General features: G+C 37.8%; 1 protein-coding gene across 1 annotated transcript in view; it reads left to right on the top strand.

Moving 5' to 3' along the window:
* LOC104527427 (polypeptide N-acetylgalactosaminyltransferase 18) overlaps positions 1 to 16,041 on the top strand; it is a 109,585-nt gene extending 93,544 nt beyond the window's left edge. The window contains exons 11-12 of the mRNA XM_010171147.1: positions 406 to 570; positions 15,566 to 16,041. Coding sequence (XP_010169449.1) covers positions 406 to 570; positions 15,566 to 15,712 — 312 coding nt within the window. The 3' untranslated portion in view covers positions 15,713 to 16,041. The remainder of the gene's footprint in view (positions 1 to 405; positions 571 to 15,565) is intronic.
* The last annotated feature ends 3,986 nt before the right edge of the window (positions 16,042 to 20,027 follow it).

Raw genomic sequence — 20,027 nt, forward strand, 5'->3', positions numbered from 1 at the left:
CTCCCGTTAGCTATTACCCTCAGCTGGAATAGTTTAATCAGAGTTGATGGCCATACTCAAACTAACCCCACTTCCTGCTAGAGGGTGTACATCTCGCTCTTTGAAGACCCACAGAGTGGGACCACAGGAAAAAGGCACAAGATGAGACAACAATCAGTTTTGTTTGCATATTTTCTATTAAGTAACTAACCAACATTTACTTGTTGGTAACAATTAATGATTAATTGTTAATTTAGAAAAACTTCTAAAATGTTGTGTTGCCTCCTGCATGAAAGGAAATAATTTAAAAGCCACTATGGGGTCAGCCTGCTGCTATTCAGCATATTTATCTTTGCCATTAGCGTTTTGGTAAAAATGCTGCTTCTGTCTAGAGGCCACAAATCTTGTTTGTGCTTCCTGTTGCAGAATGTTTATTACACAAGCAATCAGCAGCTCCATGTGGGTGTTCTGAGTCCCACTATCGACGATGATGACAACAGATGCCTGGTGGATGTGAACAGCAGGCCCAGGCTCATTGAATGCAATTATGCCAAAGCCAAGAGAATGAAGCTTTACTGGCAGTTTACTCAGGTAATTCTTACTCAGCAGACATTTCAGAAAGTTCAAAAGCTCTGTTTCTGAATCCAAAGTGTGAGTAACCTGTTTACTAACAGAACAGAACCAGATTTATCCTTGCTTTTAAAGACGGAGCCAGGAAGCTATGTTTACATTTGATCCCAATGTCAGCTACCTCAGGAGGTTATAGAACTTGTTATTATATTTTCTGAGTTCACAATAAATTATTTGTTTCTAAGGCAGAGTGACTGCTACAGAATTCTCTCAATCAAAAAAAAAAAAAAAGAAACAGAAAGCTTTTTTGTTGTTTTGATTTTTTTGAATTAGCAACTCAAAAAAGGGGGCAGGGGGTCATTGATGATAACAGCATCACATGAGCTACTTCTGCAGTTCCTTACTTAAAAAGGGTAATGCTTTTGTGTGTGTGTGTGTGAGAGAGAGGGAGAAAAAAAGAAGTGCAAGTAAAGGCTGAGAAGTGATTTCACAGTGATGAGAATGCTGGTAAGATGTGAGCCTATGCCTGGTGTCCACAGTTCATAACTGATTTAGAAATACAAGGGAGAACTTTAAAGAAGCCATAAAAGTTCTGGGGCTAGAAAACGCTTTCTGCACTATAATTCTTGGAGATCCCTCATTCAGCTTAGCTAAGAGGAAGTGGCAAGGTGTCTCACAACATATCAGTGTTTCCACAGAGGGACACAGGTTATCCTGAAGACAAAACAGGTTCCAATGGTTAGAAGCTAAATATAGTAAAATTTGATCTTTCAAAGGAAGGTAAGATTTTTCCTAAGGTAAGAATTAAGACACTGGAAGTTTACTGTGTCAGGTATTGATATGCTGGTTGCTTAGGATAAATAAAATGACATTGCATAACTGTCTAAAACAAGAACCTGATTTAGCTTCTGTGAAACCTTTAATAGCCAGTGTGAGTTTGACTGGTCACAGTTGCTCCTCTGCAGTTTTCGGGCTACAAATCTAGTTGTGTACTCCAGCCCAAGGGCTGAGGCTCACCATTAAGGTAATTTTATTCTTGCATTTAATTTTTATGTATCATCCATGTGGGTTTGCAAGTATCTTTTCTGTCAAAGTTGTTTGTTTGTTTGTTTTTTTCTTTGACTTCAACAGCCATGATCAGTATATTTCAGGACATGGGTAATACAGTTTAGCATCTATCTTAGTGCAGAGAGCATTTGGACAGTAACCAGTAAAGCATATTATGAACATGATTTGTATTTATACTTGAAAGTAATCCCAATCTTTGTCTTTAAAGGGTAGCTCTCAAGCAGCAGACCTTAAATCCTTCGCCTGGAAAGACATTGCAGCTTTCACTTCCAGTCTCCTCAAGGGCAGAGTTTTAATTATGTATTCTCTCAAATTGTAACAATAGTTTGATCATAATGGGAGGCTTCACTGTGGCCATCTCAGCACTGGATTTTTGGTACTTGTTTTAAAAAATATAATTAACATTTTTAAAAAGTATGTCAGTACTGTCCACCCATTCAGTGACTGCTCTGTATAGCCCAAAACTTTGGTGACAATTAATGGTTTCTACTGCAGAATACTGCTGCTGTTTTGTAATACTAACTATGTTAGATCCAATTTGGGGGATAGCAGTAGAATGCAGTGATAGTTTAACTATTAAAAGCTTCCAAAATGGTATTTAAGTACTTCAGGTTTGTTTTCTGTCTGTATTTACAGTCTCCCAATGAAGGTGCAGTGCTGTTAGACTAGACTCTATGGACTGTACTTAAGTCTTCTACAAAGAAACTTCTGCTCAGGAGAAGTGAAAGCTAATTAGTTTTTTCCTTATGATAAATTGAGATACAAATGAAATAATTAAAAGCTTGCTGTTCAAAAAGTATTTTGTTAATACCCAATGCAATTAAAATGCCATTGTTTCTCAACATACAGCATAGTACATAGTCCCCTGCACGTTCTGTAAGCTATGAAAAAAAGCTAATGAGAGTAATCAAGGTTTGCCAAGATCAACTGAGAAACTCCATTTGAAATGTTCCCATTTAGGCCGGTGAAAGGTTGTGTTTCTGTGAGTACACTGGAAGCTGTCTATCTCAAAAGAGTCTTTTTTGTTACATTTTTAAAGCTCTGGTCTTTATTTTCCATATTATGCAGTAAGCAGAACTACTGAAAATAAGCAGAACTGTAAGTATTGATGCTTATGTAGTCTTGAAGTTTGTGAAATATTAATTAGAATGTAGAAGCCAGACATAGCTTTTTATAGCACCTTCCTTTGGCTGCAAGTATGCTTTGGCTTCTCTGGATTCTCTAGCCATTTGACAAGAATGTCTGATGATACAGATAATTACAAGTACAGCAGCACAAGTAGAGAATTGTCTCGGAAAGGGAATAGGAACAAGACTTAACCAACCAGAACGGGATAAACCAATTGAACTAGATTTCCCTGACCAGCACAAAAATCAGTATTGACCCTGCATTCCAGACATGTATCTTAAAATTTGAATGAGGAAAAAACTTTCTTATATTTCTGCCAAAAAATTCCACTGTCTTCCAAGAGGAACCGTGATAGTCTGTGACGGGACATGGACTTCAGTCTGATTGATAGAAGACTCTAGCTTTTTGGAAAATTTATTATTCAGATAACATTCTCCTTTTCCCTTGCATTGTTGAAATGTGATGATGAGATAAATTTTTATGACAAAAAAAAGAAAATAGGGGTCATCCTCAGCTAGTGATCTCCTTGCTTCTTTAGATCTATTATATAATTATTTAATTCTTAATTTACATTATTGATTAGAAGAGTGTGTGTGTGTGTACACATATATACTTGTGTGCATATATATATATAACAATTTATTTCTTTAATATTTACCTTTTATTTTGGTTTTAAAATTATAAGTTACGTGTCTGTCTTCAATTGTGTAGGCAACTGGAGTCAGTCACTTAGATGTCGACTATTGTCTTGTCGACAAAATAGTGGTTTAATGGGCATTTATATGGAAGGAACCACCTCCAGTACCTCCAGCTGTTTTCATTATACATCATGCTGGCTGCCTGGACAGAGGCCTTGAGAGACTTTGTGGTTTCTTTCTGTACAGGACAAACTTGCCTTCAGTATTCAAAGCTTGTATTAAGTGTTTGTGTAATCACCATCCATCTGAGCAAATTTCCATGCTCCACAGTTTTGTACAGCTGCCAAATGCAATGAGACCCAGTAAAATGTAGGCTTCAGTGACATTCTTCCTTCCAAGGCTTTGTCAAGTGTTTATAACTGTAATTATGTCAAATTATGTAAATTAGCCTTGAAAAGACTCCCATCAACTGGGTAGTGTTCAAGAATTTTATTGTTCAGGTGGTTTGTCAAGTCTTCTCTTAGAGGAATGCTTATTTTGGGAATATTTTACGCAGAGAAGTCTTCTAGGGGTTTGACAGTTCACCTAGTTCAGGCTGTCTCACCACTTTTTCATTTAATCAGAACAAAATTAGACCTTAAAGCAAAATAGTAAGTGATCACCAGAAAACCTTGGGGCATCTGCATATGGCTACAGAACCATACTCTTCTGAACTGACTGCCTGATAGTATTAGGTTTGTTCTGTGTACTAAGAAATAGTACATTCTAAATGCTGCAGTTTGGTTTGGCTTTTTTTAAGAAGTTTCTCAGTGTCCAGTCTGGTTTCTCAGATTTATTGCTGATAGAAAGGCAGCTGTAATATAACACCTGCCCTGCGAGTGAAATTCATCTCTATTCATCACCTGGGTGACAGCAGGTCATCTAGAAAGTACGCTTAGGCATGTTAGGACTCGTCCAGCAGCATAACAATGGCAAAAGAAGGAAGTTTTTCTGTAATAACTTTTTATCGTGAAGTGTCTTCATGTTTATATTTAGTCAGATAAGGATGTAACTGTTTCTTATGCTTCTAGCCAGACTAGCTACGCTGTCACTATTTACTGTTGTGAGTAGCCTGACAGATGAGGGCTCTGTGTAAAATGAGGTAAAAGAGACAAGAGACCAAGCTAAAAACCTGAGATTAATCCTTCTAAGGCTGTTCTATGTTGAATTTTTTTCAGTACAGTAAGCTTTGTTAATTTAAGTATTCAACTTCCAGTGTGGTTGCCATAAAAAGGTAAGAGAATTTTGCATCTGTAGGGATGGACACTCATCGCAGACCTCAAGGGAGGGAGAGGCGGTGCAGAGCCTGTGCTCGGCGCTGTTGTGTACCCACATCCACACAGTCACATCTGCCTGCGATGCTAACGTTGCTTTTTCATGTTATGGAAATTGTGATTCTAGTCAGTGCTGGAGGTTTCCACAGGAAATCTTCCAGTTCCGAAGTGTTCAAAGGAGGTAGTTTATGCTATGCTGAGAAGCTGTAAATAAATTTTGTTGCTGACTATTGTACTTACCATATGTATAATTTCCCAAATATCATAGGAATTGCTTTGGAAGGAAAAGTGAAGACAGATGTACGCAAATTAATTACTCAGTTGTTACAGTATTCTACAGATAAATGAAATGAGGCAGCTCTCATTTAAATAGGTCTTAGATAATAGATTAAATAGCTATTCTGTGTAGCTATATAAAGAAAGAATAGACCTTCAAAGTACTGAAGGCATTTACATCTTGTTCCTCCTACAGATTTTGGCCTTTGCCAGACAGTCATTCAATTATTCTTACCTGCCTTTATCTTATGAAATTAAAGGATGTGCAATACTACTGCTAGCTAGAACTGTTACCCACAACCACATCCCAAAAGAGTAAGGGAATGCAGGGTGCAGACTGCCTGGCAGGATTAAACCAGAAGCCTGTGGAGCAAGCAGAGAATCTCTGTACCAATTTCATATGCTCCCTTGCTGAGCATAGACAGTGCAGAAGTGCAGGCTAACGCCATTAAACAGCAGCTTCCTTCTAACGTCCACTCCCAGTTTTCAACCCATATGTTAGCCAAGGACATCAGTGTACAAGAGGGATTAATTTCAGTAGAGCTGTGAGTCTAAGGGAACAATTGTCCCCATGAACTTCTTCATATTCTTCCATTATGAGAGCCACAGGCTGGAAAACAGCATGATTAATTTATCAAGAATTGGAATTTATGCTGTACTTCTAACCCCAAAGGATGCAAATACACTCAATACGTATTTGCAGTATAAGACATGCTGTACATGCTATACAGCTCTGTAATTATGCAGTGCTATCTGCCTGGCAGCTCAGAAAAAAAAAGTTATTGTGATCCTGTTAAAAGAAACACAGATTTTGATCCTGCAGGAGAAATATAAAGAAAACCAGAACCCAATTCTTTAATTAATTAAGCCAACAGGCTAAGTTAAGACCCTTATTTTTAGTGATTTTTAAATAACCAGCGTTGCCAAGTGTTCAGTTTTAAACCCCAACCACACGAGCACTTCCACAAGCCGCAGGGCCCCCAGCGTAGTGTTGGTGTACGAGTCCAGTACATCCGCAGCACTTTTTTTTATTGCCCGTCTTTGATCGAATATTACCCCAGCTTGCCTGTACTTAATATTTTAATTAAGTGCACAAGGTGTTCCAGCTGGAGGACAAGGAACGTGAATCACTGTTCTGCTTAGACATGAGAAAATGATAGTTAATGCTTTAGTTTTCTTTTTGCTCTAGTAAAATTGTCCCTTCTTCATGTGCAACTTCACCAATATTCTTGTCATATTACACACTTTTGAAAAACAGGTGTATTAGAGTGTTTGTTTTTTATACTCCTTGAACTATGTCTTACTATAAGCCTACTAACTCTTTAGTCCCATTTATGCAGAATAGAATTGTGTAGAAATACAAAAATCTGAAAGCATTTAGCCGTTCTCCATTTTGAATACTTGACCTCAACTTAAATAGGAAAATGTATATGCAAAACATGCAGAAAAAAATACTAAATACAAATATTACTATATAATAGTGTGTTTTAACAACTGGTGTTTAATTTGCTTGCAGTTATTGCTGTAGCGAGTGGTAACAAAAATCTCTTTGTGTAAGTTCACTCTTCTATTTGGAGTAATTTTCTAGTAGCAAGTTTTAATCTTTGCAAATTATTCTGGAACTTGCCAGCTAGAAAGTTTGTGGGTGAATACAACAGTAAAATGAGCTTTTAAGTGGGTGCATTTCAAGTCTTTTGCAGCATATCACATTATGCAGTATTTACTCTCCTGAGGACTACATTTAAGCTCCAAAGACACTTGTGCTGAATTAATTTAGAAGGAAGTTAACACATACCCATGTTTTTCCTTCAAAACAGATACCCTATTTGCATATTTTAGCATATAATTTTAAACACCACATTTATTTACAAAGAAATTATTTGTTCTAGTTCCACCTGGTTTTTCCTGATTTCAGATGTCCAGATAGGCTCCATCCAGAAATGGCAGATGACAGCTGCTGCTGACAGGGTACTGCATGGCAGCATAATGACAGACATGCACATCCAAAATGTTTTCTACAGCTTGACTGATAAGCACCACTTACCGAACGAAGTGGCTGAGGTTCAGGAGATGTGAGCTCTGTTCTTGGTCCCTCTGCATTACTGGACCAATCACTTCTTGGGTTCTGCATTCCTCAGCTGCAAGATAAATGGAAGTATTTTTACCTTTAGCATACATCTTTTATTATTTCTAACTTCCCAGACAAAAACAAAACTGTCCCCATCAGGTCAGTAGAAGTTGTATCTTTAATTCCAGTGGAGACAAGAACAATACATAATGTAAGCGAGGTTTGGTTACCAAGTAACACCCAACGATCCAAGATGCAAATACTTGAGATAAACATTCACTTGAAAGGCAATTAAATCAGGATGCAATAATGGTATATATGACAAGAAACGAGGGTTTGTTATTTAGTGAGATGATCAGGCAATCACATCTGGTATCCTGAACCTGACAGTGACGATACCCAGTACAACAGACAAAAAAAAATAGATTTCTGTCCATTATTGTCAGAGTAAACTGTGCATGGTTTGTGCTGCAGATGCAAGGACATTCCTCTCCCAATATCAATTATAATCAGCTAACAGATTTGTGTCGTTACTAGGGATAAAGCCATTTTCAATAACTAGATACTGTGACCAAAGTAAGCCCAACCTAAATTCCCATGTTAGAATATGCAGATCAATTGAAACACTAGTACAAATTCATTTCTTAATTTTCTTCAGTTGGCACTCAATTTATTTCTTGGTCTCTAGAGATTGGTTTAATCATAGGCGTATAATGACAATGCAAGCAGTTCAGTTTCTGGGTTACAGTGAGTTAGGAAGCCTTCATATTGAGCACTCAGATTAGAAAACCTCAACTAATTGAATATACCCACACACACAAGAAATAAAACTGTCATTCAGTATTTTTATTTTCCAAAGGAGTTACATTTTAGTAAGAGTTAAGTCTCAGAAAGAAATAGGAATGTGTATTTTCTCTCATCCAACAATCCATAAATCTCTTGGAATTCACAGGTATTCATACTTCTGTCACTGAAGTCACATCCCACTGATTTTCATTTACATCCTAAGTCCTAATTTTATTTCATTTTACTATATTTTGTAATTCCCCACTATCTGAATATTCCATCACACTTTAAAGCATCTTTGTTGCCTTTCTCTGTTTTCTACCTCAGACATCTTGAAGCAAGCATAGATCAAGGCAGATAAATAAAGTGTGACGTTTTTGCAGAAGTCACTTATATGTAATCTCAGAATGAAAGAGAAAAAGGTAACTTCTCTAAGCTTTTCACAAAAAAGATGGGAGTGCTGGATACATCAGCTCTATCTGCATATTTTACAAACACATTTTGTGTTTAGAAACACAGGATCTACCTCACTGTAGAACACTCCTGCTAGTAGAAGGAGGTAGAAAATGTCACAGTTGTTGACTTACATGGTGTAGAAACACATCTTTTAAGTTCTAATTCAGAACTTCAGTGTATCAAAATTGGAGCACCAAGTAGCCAGCAACTACTCAGTGTAGCAGGTCTGCATTTACCGTTTTCTGAGCGCTACCACGTAGGACAGCAGGCAGCATATGGCAAAAGGAGGACACAGGAGAGAGACAAATGGCATCCCCTTTAACAGACAGAAAAACATTCCAGAAAGTGTCAGCCTGTGAATCACCTCTCACCATCAGGCATTTCTGGAGCTTACTCTTTTATGACTGTCAGTTCTCAAAAAGACATTCAATTTATTTCTAAATGAACTGTCCTGTTAACTTGTTACTCAGGACAGCAGATGTAGTCAGAAAAGCCATGTGCATCATCATCAACTGCATTTAGCATAAAGCTAAATCTGCAAAGGACTTAACTAGGTAATCCTAGCTCTCAGGAGATCAACATAATGCACCATCATCTGGATTTGTTGCCAGAACAAAACCAAACAGTATGTTCAGCTGTAAATTCTGAATTTAGCCATAATTATCAGGGCTATGGATGGATAAAAGATTTCCTTTTTAAACTACTTCCCACTCTCTGTGCCCACCCCCATCCCTCCCAAAACAGTGTTCAATAATTATTTTTTTTTTAAATCATATTATATACCAAGAATATTTGTTTCTGCACATGTTTTTCTAATCATCAGAAAGAGTTCCTGGCCACTACTGATACAGTAATGATGCTTATTTACTTTCTGAGAAGTCCCTAATGATCTTTCTAGTCTGGCTAATGTCTTTCTAGTCTGTGATTAAATTGTATATATATGTGGAAAATATTACTGATAGGTATAAATTCATACATTCCATTTCTGATTTTTATGCTGTTTCTCTGTAATTTGTTTTCTGTTCCAGTTACATTTTCTATATGAAACTGCATTTCCTTTTGCCAGGTTTAATTACTTTCATTTAAATACTTTAATTAACAGTATTGTCTGCTTCCACATCCTGAAGATTTAACTATCACACCTTTAGAGGGCTGTGCTCAGAACCTAGACGGCTCTACAGTCTTGTAACCAATCCAGATTAAACAAAACAGAAAATGACTGCACAGTCCACTAGTTACTAAAACCTAGTTTGGACATACAGGTAAGGCTGCAGCATTTGATTTGTCACAGCTGCAGTGTTAAAAATTTGTTGCAGCAACATAGAAATTTAGCATTTATGATTATGCAAAATCTGAACACTCAGAAGTCTTGGTAGTAGAATGAGACAAGGTGTGATGTAGACATTCAATTGGTGTTACTGTTGAGTGATGTGTCTAATTCCATTATCAGAGGAGGTTTCATAGTATTTACTCATTGGATATCTGCAATTGGGTGTAAGACCAGTGCTCGCATGGCTACTTGACAACAGAACCTGAGCGCAGGAGGAGAAAAAACCTAAGTTTATGTTCTGTACAGCAATTAGTTTTGGTTAGTATTGGGAAAATAATTTCACATTTAAAAAGTGTCCAGTAAAGATTCTCATTTGCCTACCTAACTGTAAATAGTGATCTAAATAGCTGAGAGAAACCATCTTTTATATATAACACTTCTGTATATAATATTTCATACAAATAATAGCAGTTAAATGCACCTTATTTTCACAGTAGTCATATCAAATACATTAGGAACCAAGTGACTTTGAAGAAAAGCAACAGCTGACAATATACTTCACTGAGGAATATTTAAATAGCTCACATTAATTTTCACATTTGAATTCTTCCTTTAAAATACCTAAACTATGCAAAGTAGCATCTTCTTTTCTTGATAAATGCTTTTATGTTCATATATTGGAACACCCTGGCAATCTGACTTCAGAGTAACAAAGAAAAGAAAATTATTTGGTTCTTCCTGAGGAGAATTCTTATTGAAGAAAATTAGAGAGTAACTATAATGGTAAATTAAATACAGCCAGAAATAAAAAAGATTTTACACTGCAACCAGTAAAACATCATCTGATTAAGAGGCCTGTTGTTCAGTACAAAAAATAAGTAACCATAAGGCGAGATTTTTGTCAAGAAAACTCATGAGCTGTTCAGAATTTTTTAGTTAGGTGTATGTTTACAGAAACTTCTTAACGCATCTCTTGTTACAAAGAGGGAACCTGATCTGAGGGAGCATAACACAGTATATAACACCACTTCTGCAGCAGGGATGGTGTGGAGGGGCCGGAGTCCCAGTTTACACAGTGTCTGTACACTGTACATACTCCCTAAAAAAAAAAAAAAATAATTAAAAAAAAAAATTGTATTTACCATCTCTGGTATTTGCAGAGAAAGCTCTGCCCTATTGGCAGCCCTCTGGACAGGAGGCCTGCCAGGCATTAGAGAAACTTTATGACAGCTTTCAACTAAGCCTGGTTCTGCAAGGACCAGTATTCCAGAGCACCCATCTCACTTTACTGCCCTGCAGAACAAATACGGGAGCAGGGAGGTTTGGGAGCTGTACATCCACGAGCACCCAATAAACCAAAAGAAAAACCACAGAACAGTTCACTAAAGACTGTCTAATTACTTTGCACAGCTTATGCTAATCAGCTCTAGCTCCAGCTCTAACCTAGAATACGTAAGTATTTACTTGCAAGGTGCTGCTCTTTTAGAACCAAGTTGGTTTCTACATGTGTCAGACTCCCGTGGGACTGCAAACATGTTGGAGCATCCTGGTACTGCAATGGCTTGTGGGCACATCAAATGCTATTCTTCGATGCCGTATTATTGGATAAATTCTACTTCAGTGACCGACTTGAAAGGAAACCTTTCAAGTATGGCAGAGATGCATAAAGTACAATAATTCTAAAGTTATGTCACATTCCAATAGCTATTGGTCTTAGCAGGATGCATGACTTGAGCTAGTGTTTACATTAAAAGTACGCTTATGAAGCACTCCATCAGTTTTATGTGTGTCCAAGGCTACCAGCGGGAGTTGAGAACATTTGTGCTTCTGACAGGAATTGCTTCAATTTGTGTTGCAAAACCCATCAAGTTTTCAGTCAAACTTGTTAGTACTGTCATGTTTGGTCTGTTTGTATAAAATAGTTACCTGGATATGTATTTATCCTCCTGAGATTTCTACTGCCATTGAGCTGCCTCTCATCATCCATGATCTTAATCTAAATTCTGTTCAACTGGGCAGAATTTCTCTAACTTGTTTAAGTGTACAGAATTATATTTTATGTATAAAGATTAAAGATGTTACTCTAGGCTATCAGGTTTTTGCCTTTAAATTGGAAAGTAGAGGTCTTACCTAGGATGGGGAAAGGGAACCAGACAGGCAGGTTGCCTTTCACTTAGCCTGAGGTGTAGTATTGCAATAAACCATTTTGCTGAGAAAGCAGTAAACATGACTGTCAGAGTTTTAAACAAGTTTTACTAAATGGTTATAAAAAAGAATTAACTAAAAGGACACCTTGTCTGCATTTGCTTTAGGGTTCCAAATGCTAATTAAGATGACAGATGTCAGAAACCATTCAGGAATTTTGTAATTTGGAGGCCAGGCCAGTCACAGGGAGCAAAATGTGTTAGATTTCAGTGCATCAGTCCTGCATGCTCACTTCTCTCAGTGGTTACTCAGTTCATGTGCTTGAGTGATGGAACAGCTTGGTAGCTCAGGCCTTGCAGCATCGTACAGAGGGTGCACTGGCATCACCCGAGAGATCACAGACCAAGACCACTGTCACAGGCTTGCTTGATGCTTATGATGGGGGGGGGGAAATGAACACAATTAAGAGGCTAACAACAGGAAATTTGAAGCAAGCACTATACAACCCCTTCTCCCTGTACGTCAGAGCAATTCTTCCATTTATATGCTTACTGAAAGGAACCAAAGCTGTGCAGCCTCCTCCCTCTCCGAGGGATTAAGCCATGGTTCTGCACAAACCTCACATCTCTTAGGAGCTGAGTTGTTCCATTTCTAACAGGACTTGAGCCTTTACATTTCTCTTTTGTGGGGGAAAAAAAATCATCCTGCTAAAAACATTCCTGAGCTTTACAACACTCAATTCACACATATTAGCCACTACTTAACTTCGGTGTCTCTTTTATGTTCCATACAGCAGGCCCCAATGTACTCAGCAGGGTGATTTTCAGTAGCCACTGCAGAGTGCTTTGCAGCACATCAAAAAGAGCTTCCTCAGCTTTTTATCTCCCGATTCACTTGTTTCTGTTAACTAGAAGCTGAATTTCATAAGAGAGCACATCAGGAAAAGAGAAGGAGGGGGTGGGCATCTTGTGAGGGTTTTTTGGTTGCTTGCTCGTTCTGTTTTTCCTTAGGAGTGGTTTACCCTTTGTTTAGGTAGCTACCTGTATTAAAGTATTTTGCATGAACACATTTACTGAAATACTTATGTGTGCTCTAGATGATTTAGAATAGAGGGAAAACAGCGTCTGCACTGTGAGCATCCTCCTTCCACTACCAGGCAATCCTCAATGGGAATAGAAGGCATTTGGCCCATTTAAGTCTAAGAAACCCTTGACCATTGAAACAAAGAGGAGTCAGGCAGACAGAAATTCCAGCTCAGCATTTAAGACTTAGTGCTGTGGCTTCCTCAACCTCACAGAGCTCTAAGTTAGGTGACTTGGTCCCATACAGAGTCCTGGGGGAGAAAAAAATACTCCCCAAAGACTGGGATTTGCAAAGTGCTGCCAAAAAACTCGGTGTTTGCCCCAGCCCAGCTGCTGAAGCCAGCAAGACCTGAGCATCCTAGCTCATCCCTCTTTGTAAGCATAAAAGCTGTTCTCAAGATGGACACCACAGAGTTCATTTCACAGTTACATAAAATGGAGAGAATTAATTCTGTTCCTTCTCTTATGCTAATAAGTTAGAAATTACAGGAGAGGTCTGAAAGTACCATACCCAGATTCATATCCCAGGTGCAAAGATCAGGCAAGTAATGCAGCTGAACCAGAGTCCCCCATAACAAGATACAAAGTGAGACAACTTCTTTCTCCTGCTTTCTTAGTGCAAGATGTGAGCTGAGGGTGCCTTAGACACCAAAACCGAGACAAGGACTAACTGATAAATGAAAGTACAGAACTAGTAAACTTCAGTGACAGCAACACAAGCACCTCCAGCATCTGCTGGAAGCACAAGGAAGTTGCTCTCAGTTTCGGGTTTAAGCAGAAACACTTGTGGTCACCTGCAATTCCCAATTTAAACCCAGGAATCTGGCCCTGGGTGCCACACAACACTGAGTCTATGCAGAGAAAAAACATAATCAACAGTTTTAATTAAGACTAGAAACTGTATGTTTTGCTAGAAGTAAAAAAAACAACACAAGTGTTTCTTTTAGCAATGAAAAAATACCCATTACCTTAGAGTTTTATATCTGAAGGACATAATTCAAAGCTCACTGAATTAATTTGGAAAAAAAAAAGTGTTTAGGATAAGGGAACAAACAGCATATAATAATAATAATAAAGCTTTGACTAATTTCCCATCCTAGTTTCTTCAAATTTCTTGTACATCAAGCAGTTTTATTGCTTCTAGATAGCTTAGAGTTTGTGCTCCCACCAGACATCCAAATTTAACTACCCTTATGAATACAAATGTCAGTAATAGTTTTACAGCTTGGGAAAATACAGATCACTCAGCATTTCATTAAGGAGACACATTAAAATGTCTACTGCATGCCTATCTGTTTAGTAATCAGTGAAAATTGTATCTAGACTGCACTTAGGCCTACCAAGGAAGATTTATGTGTGCCTCATGTTTTGAATTTTGTGGATTATTCCAGAAATGATCTCTCTCTTACCCAAAGCCATAATTAAAAGTTAGAGCTTTCAAAAAACCTAATTCTGTATTTCACTAGCCAGGTCCAAAAAAATGTTTTTAGAAGTCACTTCTCAGAGGAAGTACTTCCAAAGTATTACTGGTAGGATGGGAGGAGAGGAGACCACAAGTCACCTGTCTGAACAAAGCAGAACCTGCACTGAATGGCACGAGCTACCCTTGCCTGAGGAACAGCCTTCTTGGAAAAAGCACACACAGCATTTCTGTGAGATTGATGCCGATATCCTTGTGATTCTAATAGAAATCTATCACAGTTATGACTTTCTAATGCAAGGCATAACCCAGACATGAACAAAACTGAAAAGGTGGGGTTTTTGTATGTGTTTGGGTGGTTGATTTTGTTTGTTGTTTGGTTTTTTTTAATAGCAACTATTTTTTTGCCCATTGTACAAATAAATAATTTAAATGTGGTTGATCTTTCCATCCTTCAGCTGTACTGATCTATACTGACTTACAGACTCCGTTCTTTGATTTGCACATTAAGCCAGTAATTCTCTACTACACAAGTCCAAGATACTCTAGAGACTAAAGTCAGCCTTTTAGACTTTGTGCAAGATTACTCTCTGTCTCTTGGAAGAAATTTCTCAGACACTAATGTGTACAAGTTATCTATTATTTTTATTAGACAGGAGAGAGGGTGGAAGAACCAACTGAAACCAAAATCAAAAGGAAAAAAAGTGTAATTTAAGTCACCTACATGTTGATTTAATTGTAATTTAGGTCTATAGTTAACTGTGTGATAGTCCCAGTGATTTCAGATTTGCTGCAACTCAACAGTGAACGCAGGGCTTTAATACAGCAGTATTAAGCTGAGAATTGAACAGAGAGTCAATACTAAGGATGAGCAACATAAAATTGGAAAAGACAGTTCATTTCAGAATTCAAAGAACAAACAATTTTTTTGCATTTTATCCTACACACAGGACACCCCTGGCCAAGGCACTGCTTCTCCTTTGCCTTTTTTGATGTTTCAGAGGTGCAGCAGAGCCACTAAGCTAGGTAACTGAAGCAAACAGGAAGGCTTTTGGCTTGTGGTTAAAAAACACAGCTAGAAACAGAGCTCAATTCTAGAAACCTCATTTGCTGAAACAGTAACCAGGCAATGGAGGCTGTTCCAGACTGCATCAGAGATTAAACCAGCCTGTGACAAAGGGAACCTTCACTCCAAATCCAACCTAGTGCTTATCTTGTCTCTAACTGAAACCTTTTCCCAGTAGCAGTGGACTTTCTTTAGTAGATAGACATTGGAATGTTCTCTAATCTATATTATCACACAGTAGCAATGCAACAAATTGACAGTGTTTAATTCAAGCACTTCTTTTCTTTCCCATCCTTAAAGGGAGGTCCAATCCAGAACCGAAAATCCAAGCGTTGCCTGGAATTGCAGGAAAACAATGAAAATGAATTTGGATTTCAACTCGTCCTTCAGAAATGCACTGGACAGCGCTGGTCTATAACAAATGTCCTGAAAAGCTTGTCATCATAGCAGACTGAATTTTTTACCCATTTCTTTTGCTACCGTGTAGCAAATATTACATTGTTGCCTGCTGTACTGTATTCCTGTCACCTCACCCCCGGGTTCCTTCTCTCCTATTTTTTGTCCCTTGGATTTTATTTTTGAGTGTGTGGAAATTGGGTTTGTGGGCTGAAAATAAGACATTTTTATTTCACAATGATGTTTTCATGACATTTATAGAAACCTTGAATGACAGGTGATGGGTAGGCTATCCTAAAATATTTTACAAGTGTAAATAGGAAACAAATGGAGAATATTTATAACTCAAACTTTTATTGAATAAAAAAGTCCAAACACTATTACTGTCATGCTGTCTCCATGGAAATCCATTTGGAAGTTAAGAGGTGATTTCATTGTTTGATTAACCCAAGCCTGATCTTGGCAAGTTGTTGCTGAGTATCAGCATTCTCCAACCTGTACACTAGTACCTACCTGAGGGAGATTTTTCTCCTTTCTCCCTCTGGGGAGACCCATCTAGGTGACTGTAGCTACAGTCTTCAGAAGAGGTCCTGGTTCTAGGAGTTTATTCCTTTATTTGTTTACATATTTATTTTTACAAAGCCATGGAGTATCAAGACCATACCTGTTCATTCCCAGCTAGAACTCGGACAAGAGACTTCAAGACTGCCCTCACCTTCATGGCCTTTCCAGGCTTGCTAACATCCGTTGGGAGTGACTGTGCAGAACAGAGCTTAGCATTGTCCTCTTCTTCTGTGGAAGAGGCAACTATTTTTGGCTTCGTATTTTGAAAGACCAGAGTTTAATCTAACACCAGACCTTAGCTGTGCTACCTTCTGTGTCTTTGCTAAAAAGAAGTTAAATCAGTCAGCACCCATCACTGAGCCTTTTTATATATGTTGATCAAGAGGCAGTTGCAAAAGTGATAATTAAGCAAGTAGCTGTCACATGTCACTCTACACTGGGTAGCACTGAATATTCAGCTGGAGATAAAGGGAAACATTGAGATTTCAAGGCCCCACATCAATAGAATCCACCACAATTTTGTTTACACCCTAAATTATGTGTATGTGTATAAATATCTACACCACCAAATATATATATACATACACACACACTAATTTATATGTAAAACATAAGCATATATGTAATGGCAAAAAAGAAAAAGAGAAAGAAAAATGACGTTAAAGTGCACTTCATCCAACCACAGTCTTAAAGACATGGAAACAAGATGCCAAAACAAAAGGTGTGGACACAGTTTTATCACTGTGCTACCCAGAATACCTTCAACACAATGTTTGTTTCACATGCTGACAAAAAAAGCTATACCTTCATCACTTTTAAACTTTTGTTCAAATAACTATTAAAGGTTTTCCAGAGGGTTAAGTCAGAATAATTTCTCCAAACCAGAACAGTTGTGCTAATACAGAGGCTCAGGAGGCAATCATTAAGGCTTTTCAATAACAGTGTGTTCTCTGCTGATTTGCTGGAGTGTTCCTTAAATTCTCCCCCTACACAGCTCGCTTTTATCATGAAAATACTTAAAAGTGCAGAACATGATACTCAGGAATGTCATTCCCAGCTATATTCTGAAACAGCAAAGCAATGTATTTTTGTTTATTGACTAAAATTAGCTTTGCATTGTCAGGTGGAAGTGGCTATTTTACCTGAATTCAGGCTTGTTATGCATAGTCTCAGAAGGGGATCTTTGTGATAAGGCATCTGAAAACTTCTCATAACAGCACAGAAATACACTTTTCATCATAATATATTATTTCCAGTGAAGTATATTATTTTATATATTTTTGAATATATTATTTCCACCTCATTTGAAGTGCATATATTATAGGACAGAATTTTCCAATTAATATATTTATTTCCATCTTATGATAGGAAAATAACAAATATGTATTACTTGCAAAGGGCCAGAGGTAAATGCAATTTTCATTCAGCTTTTAAAAGGAAGAATGATTCTGAAGGGACTCTGAACCACAGTTTAGAAGGTGATCAATTTGTTCAGATCTAAAAGAAAGTATTAGGAGGTTAAGCCCATCCTTTGAACTCTGCTCACATCCTCAGTCACTGGTCCTCCATGTGGGTGCTATGGATTTTCTATAAGCAACAGCACACAAAGTTTTTAAAAAATACTGACACTTTCCTACTACTAGAAAGCTCTACAAAATCCTACCTCTTCTAGCAGCTGAACTCAGGTGTCCCATAACTCAAGTGCACGGCTCTCCAGCAATCTCTTGCTCACTTATTTATCCACAGAAGGGAGTCAGATTGTGCAGCTAAATCCAGGAGGCTATTCATGCCTCAGCTTTTGGGGACATAAAAATGCATCTCTTTGGCCAAAGGCAGCAACTTGGTAAATCTGCAGTATTTCAAGTGTTTCTTGTACTAGTTGTATTTTGCTGCAGATGACATTGACAAAAGAGCACTCATTCCAATTCAAAACAAACCACCAGAGGCTACATTCTTATCTTCAGCCTCTGTTATTATAGTTTTTCTGTGCATCATATTTTTGTTGCTTCCCATTATTTTATAATTTTCTATATCCTCCTAGACATTGTTCAGCTATATACTGATGCTGTAGAAAATGCTCTGGAAATGCTCACAATTAAAGAGGAGATACTAAAAATACGTCCCAAATATGTCTACAGATCACCTTGAAAAAACAGTGACAAATCACAAATTGAAAGCTCCTGTTACTTTCAACAGTCTGAAGATCACTGAGTCTTACTCAAATCCAGAGCTAAACATTAGCATGAGAATCCCAAAATGCTGTGCAACCTGCTGTGCCAATACCTGCTAGTAACAGGCATGAATCCTCACCTAGGAGAGGTTAGCACACATACATTGACTTTGAGGAAGAACATCAGTTCCATATTATGAAGAATTACCCTGGATCCCCTAAGTACGCCTCGAGCAAGACTCATGCTGAATTCCAGAAATAACCTGTTCATACATGTGTGTAATGAGTGTTCAGAACTCACACCTGCACCATAAACCTATGCAAAAACAAGATCTTACCAGCCAAATGGGATGCCGAGAATACTTTTCTAAACAGTTGAAAAAGTACAACACAAGCTCTGGAAAGAATTAGAAGTCATCCTGTGGACTGCAACATTCCAAAACAGACCTTGTGCACTAAGTATTCATGCTGAGCATACCTAGTCAGATTTGGCAGCCATTTGGAGAGAGCTTGTTTTATTAAGAGATGAAGAAAGATCTTCAGCATAATTCTACAGAAGTGAATCCCCTGGATTTTTACTGTCCTCACATGCTTTGCTATTGAGTACATGTTACCTGGTTACACATCGCACAAGAAAAAAAATGCCAAAGCACAAACCCAGTATCAGTACTAAGTTCAAATTTCTGGCAAGTGTCACTTTTCTAATCAGTCTTACTTTCCTATTCTAAAAAAGCAGAGTCCAAACTTAAACTAAATGACTTGGAAGCCACATTGGATAGCTGTATATTAGATATCTAACCCTCCTGCCTGCAGCTGAATGAAATGCTTGCCACCTTCAATCTGTGTATACTGTGCCTAGGCAAATGGGGTCATCATCCTGTTACAATTTCTGTGTATTTAATAGTCAACAATTTAAAGAAAAAACCTCTCTACTCAAATTTAATAGCACAGAGACAGAAATATTCAAGATAACACTTCAGACTTCAGCTCATATTTAAACCACTGGATTGTTCCATAGCATGTTGTCTACTTGGTCTCACAATCAATAACTGCTGTCAAGGATGACAAATTTAAATAATTCTGCTTCTTAAAAGTGATGCTTTCAGGTATTAAATCCTTTTGACTGAAGTTTCCTGGGAGAGATTAAATCACACGGAGCTTCCATTATCTGAAAAGATCTGAAAAGAACACTGTGTATCATATCTAAGCTCACCCAAGTCAAGGTTTACTGATGTCGTTTCAGAAGCCTGCCTAATCACGGAGACTTTGGATTGTCTGCCGAAGCCATCATCTACTTTATGGAAAACATTCTCAGGCCCTTTCCTGAAAGATGAATATTACCAGATAATCAAATTAGCTAGAGAACTATCATCTTTTCTTGTACGTCTGCTTCTGTTGGACCACTTGAAGAGTCCCATGCTTTCCAGAGGGAACATGGTTATTAAAACCTGACTCTTGATTATGAATTGAATTATAGCCTATTGATCCATACCTTTTCTTTTAGCTCAACACAATGCCTGGCACTGTTAAGGGCACTGTAGAATCAACAGACTATTAAAGATTACTGCACGAGTCAGAGGTGCAGGAAAATTGAATTTTCCAGCAGATCTGCTGACAAGTCACAGCACACAC

The sequence above is a fragment of the Antrostomus carolinensis genome, unplaced genomic scaffold (genome assembly GCF_000700745.2).
Source record: "Antrostomus carolinensis isolate BGI_N321 unplaced genomic scaffold, ASM70074v2 scaffold7367, whole genome shotgun sequence".
In the NCBI taxonomy this organism is placed as follows: Eukaryota; Metazoa; Chordata; class Aves; order Caprimulgiformes; family Caprimulgidae; genus Antrostomus; species Antrostomus carolinensis.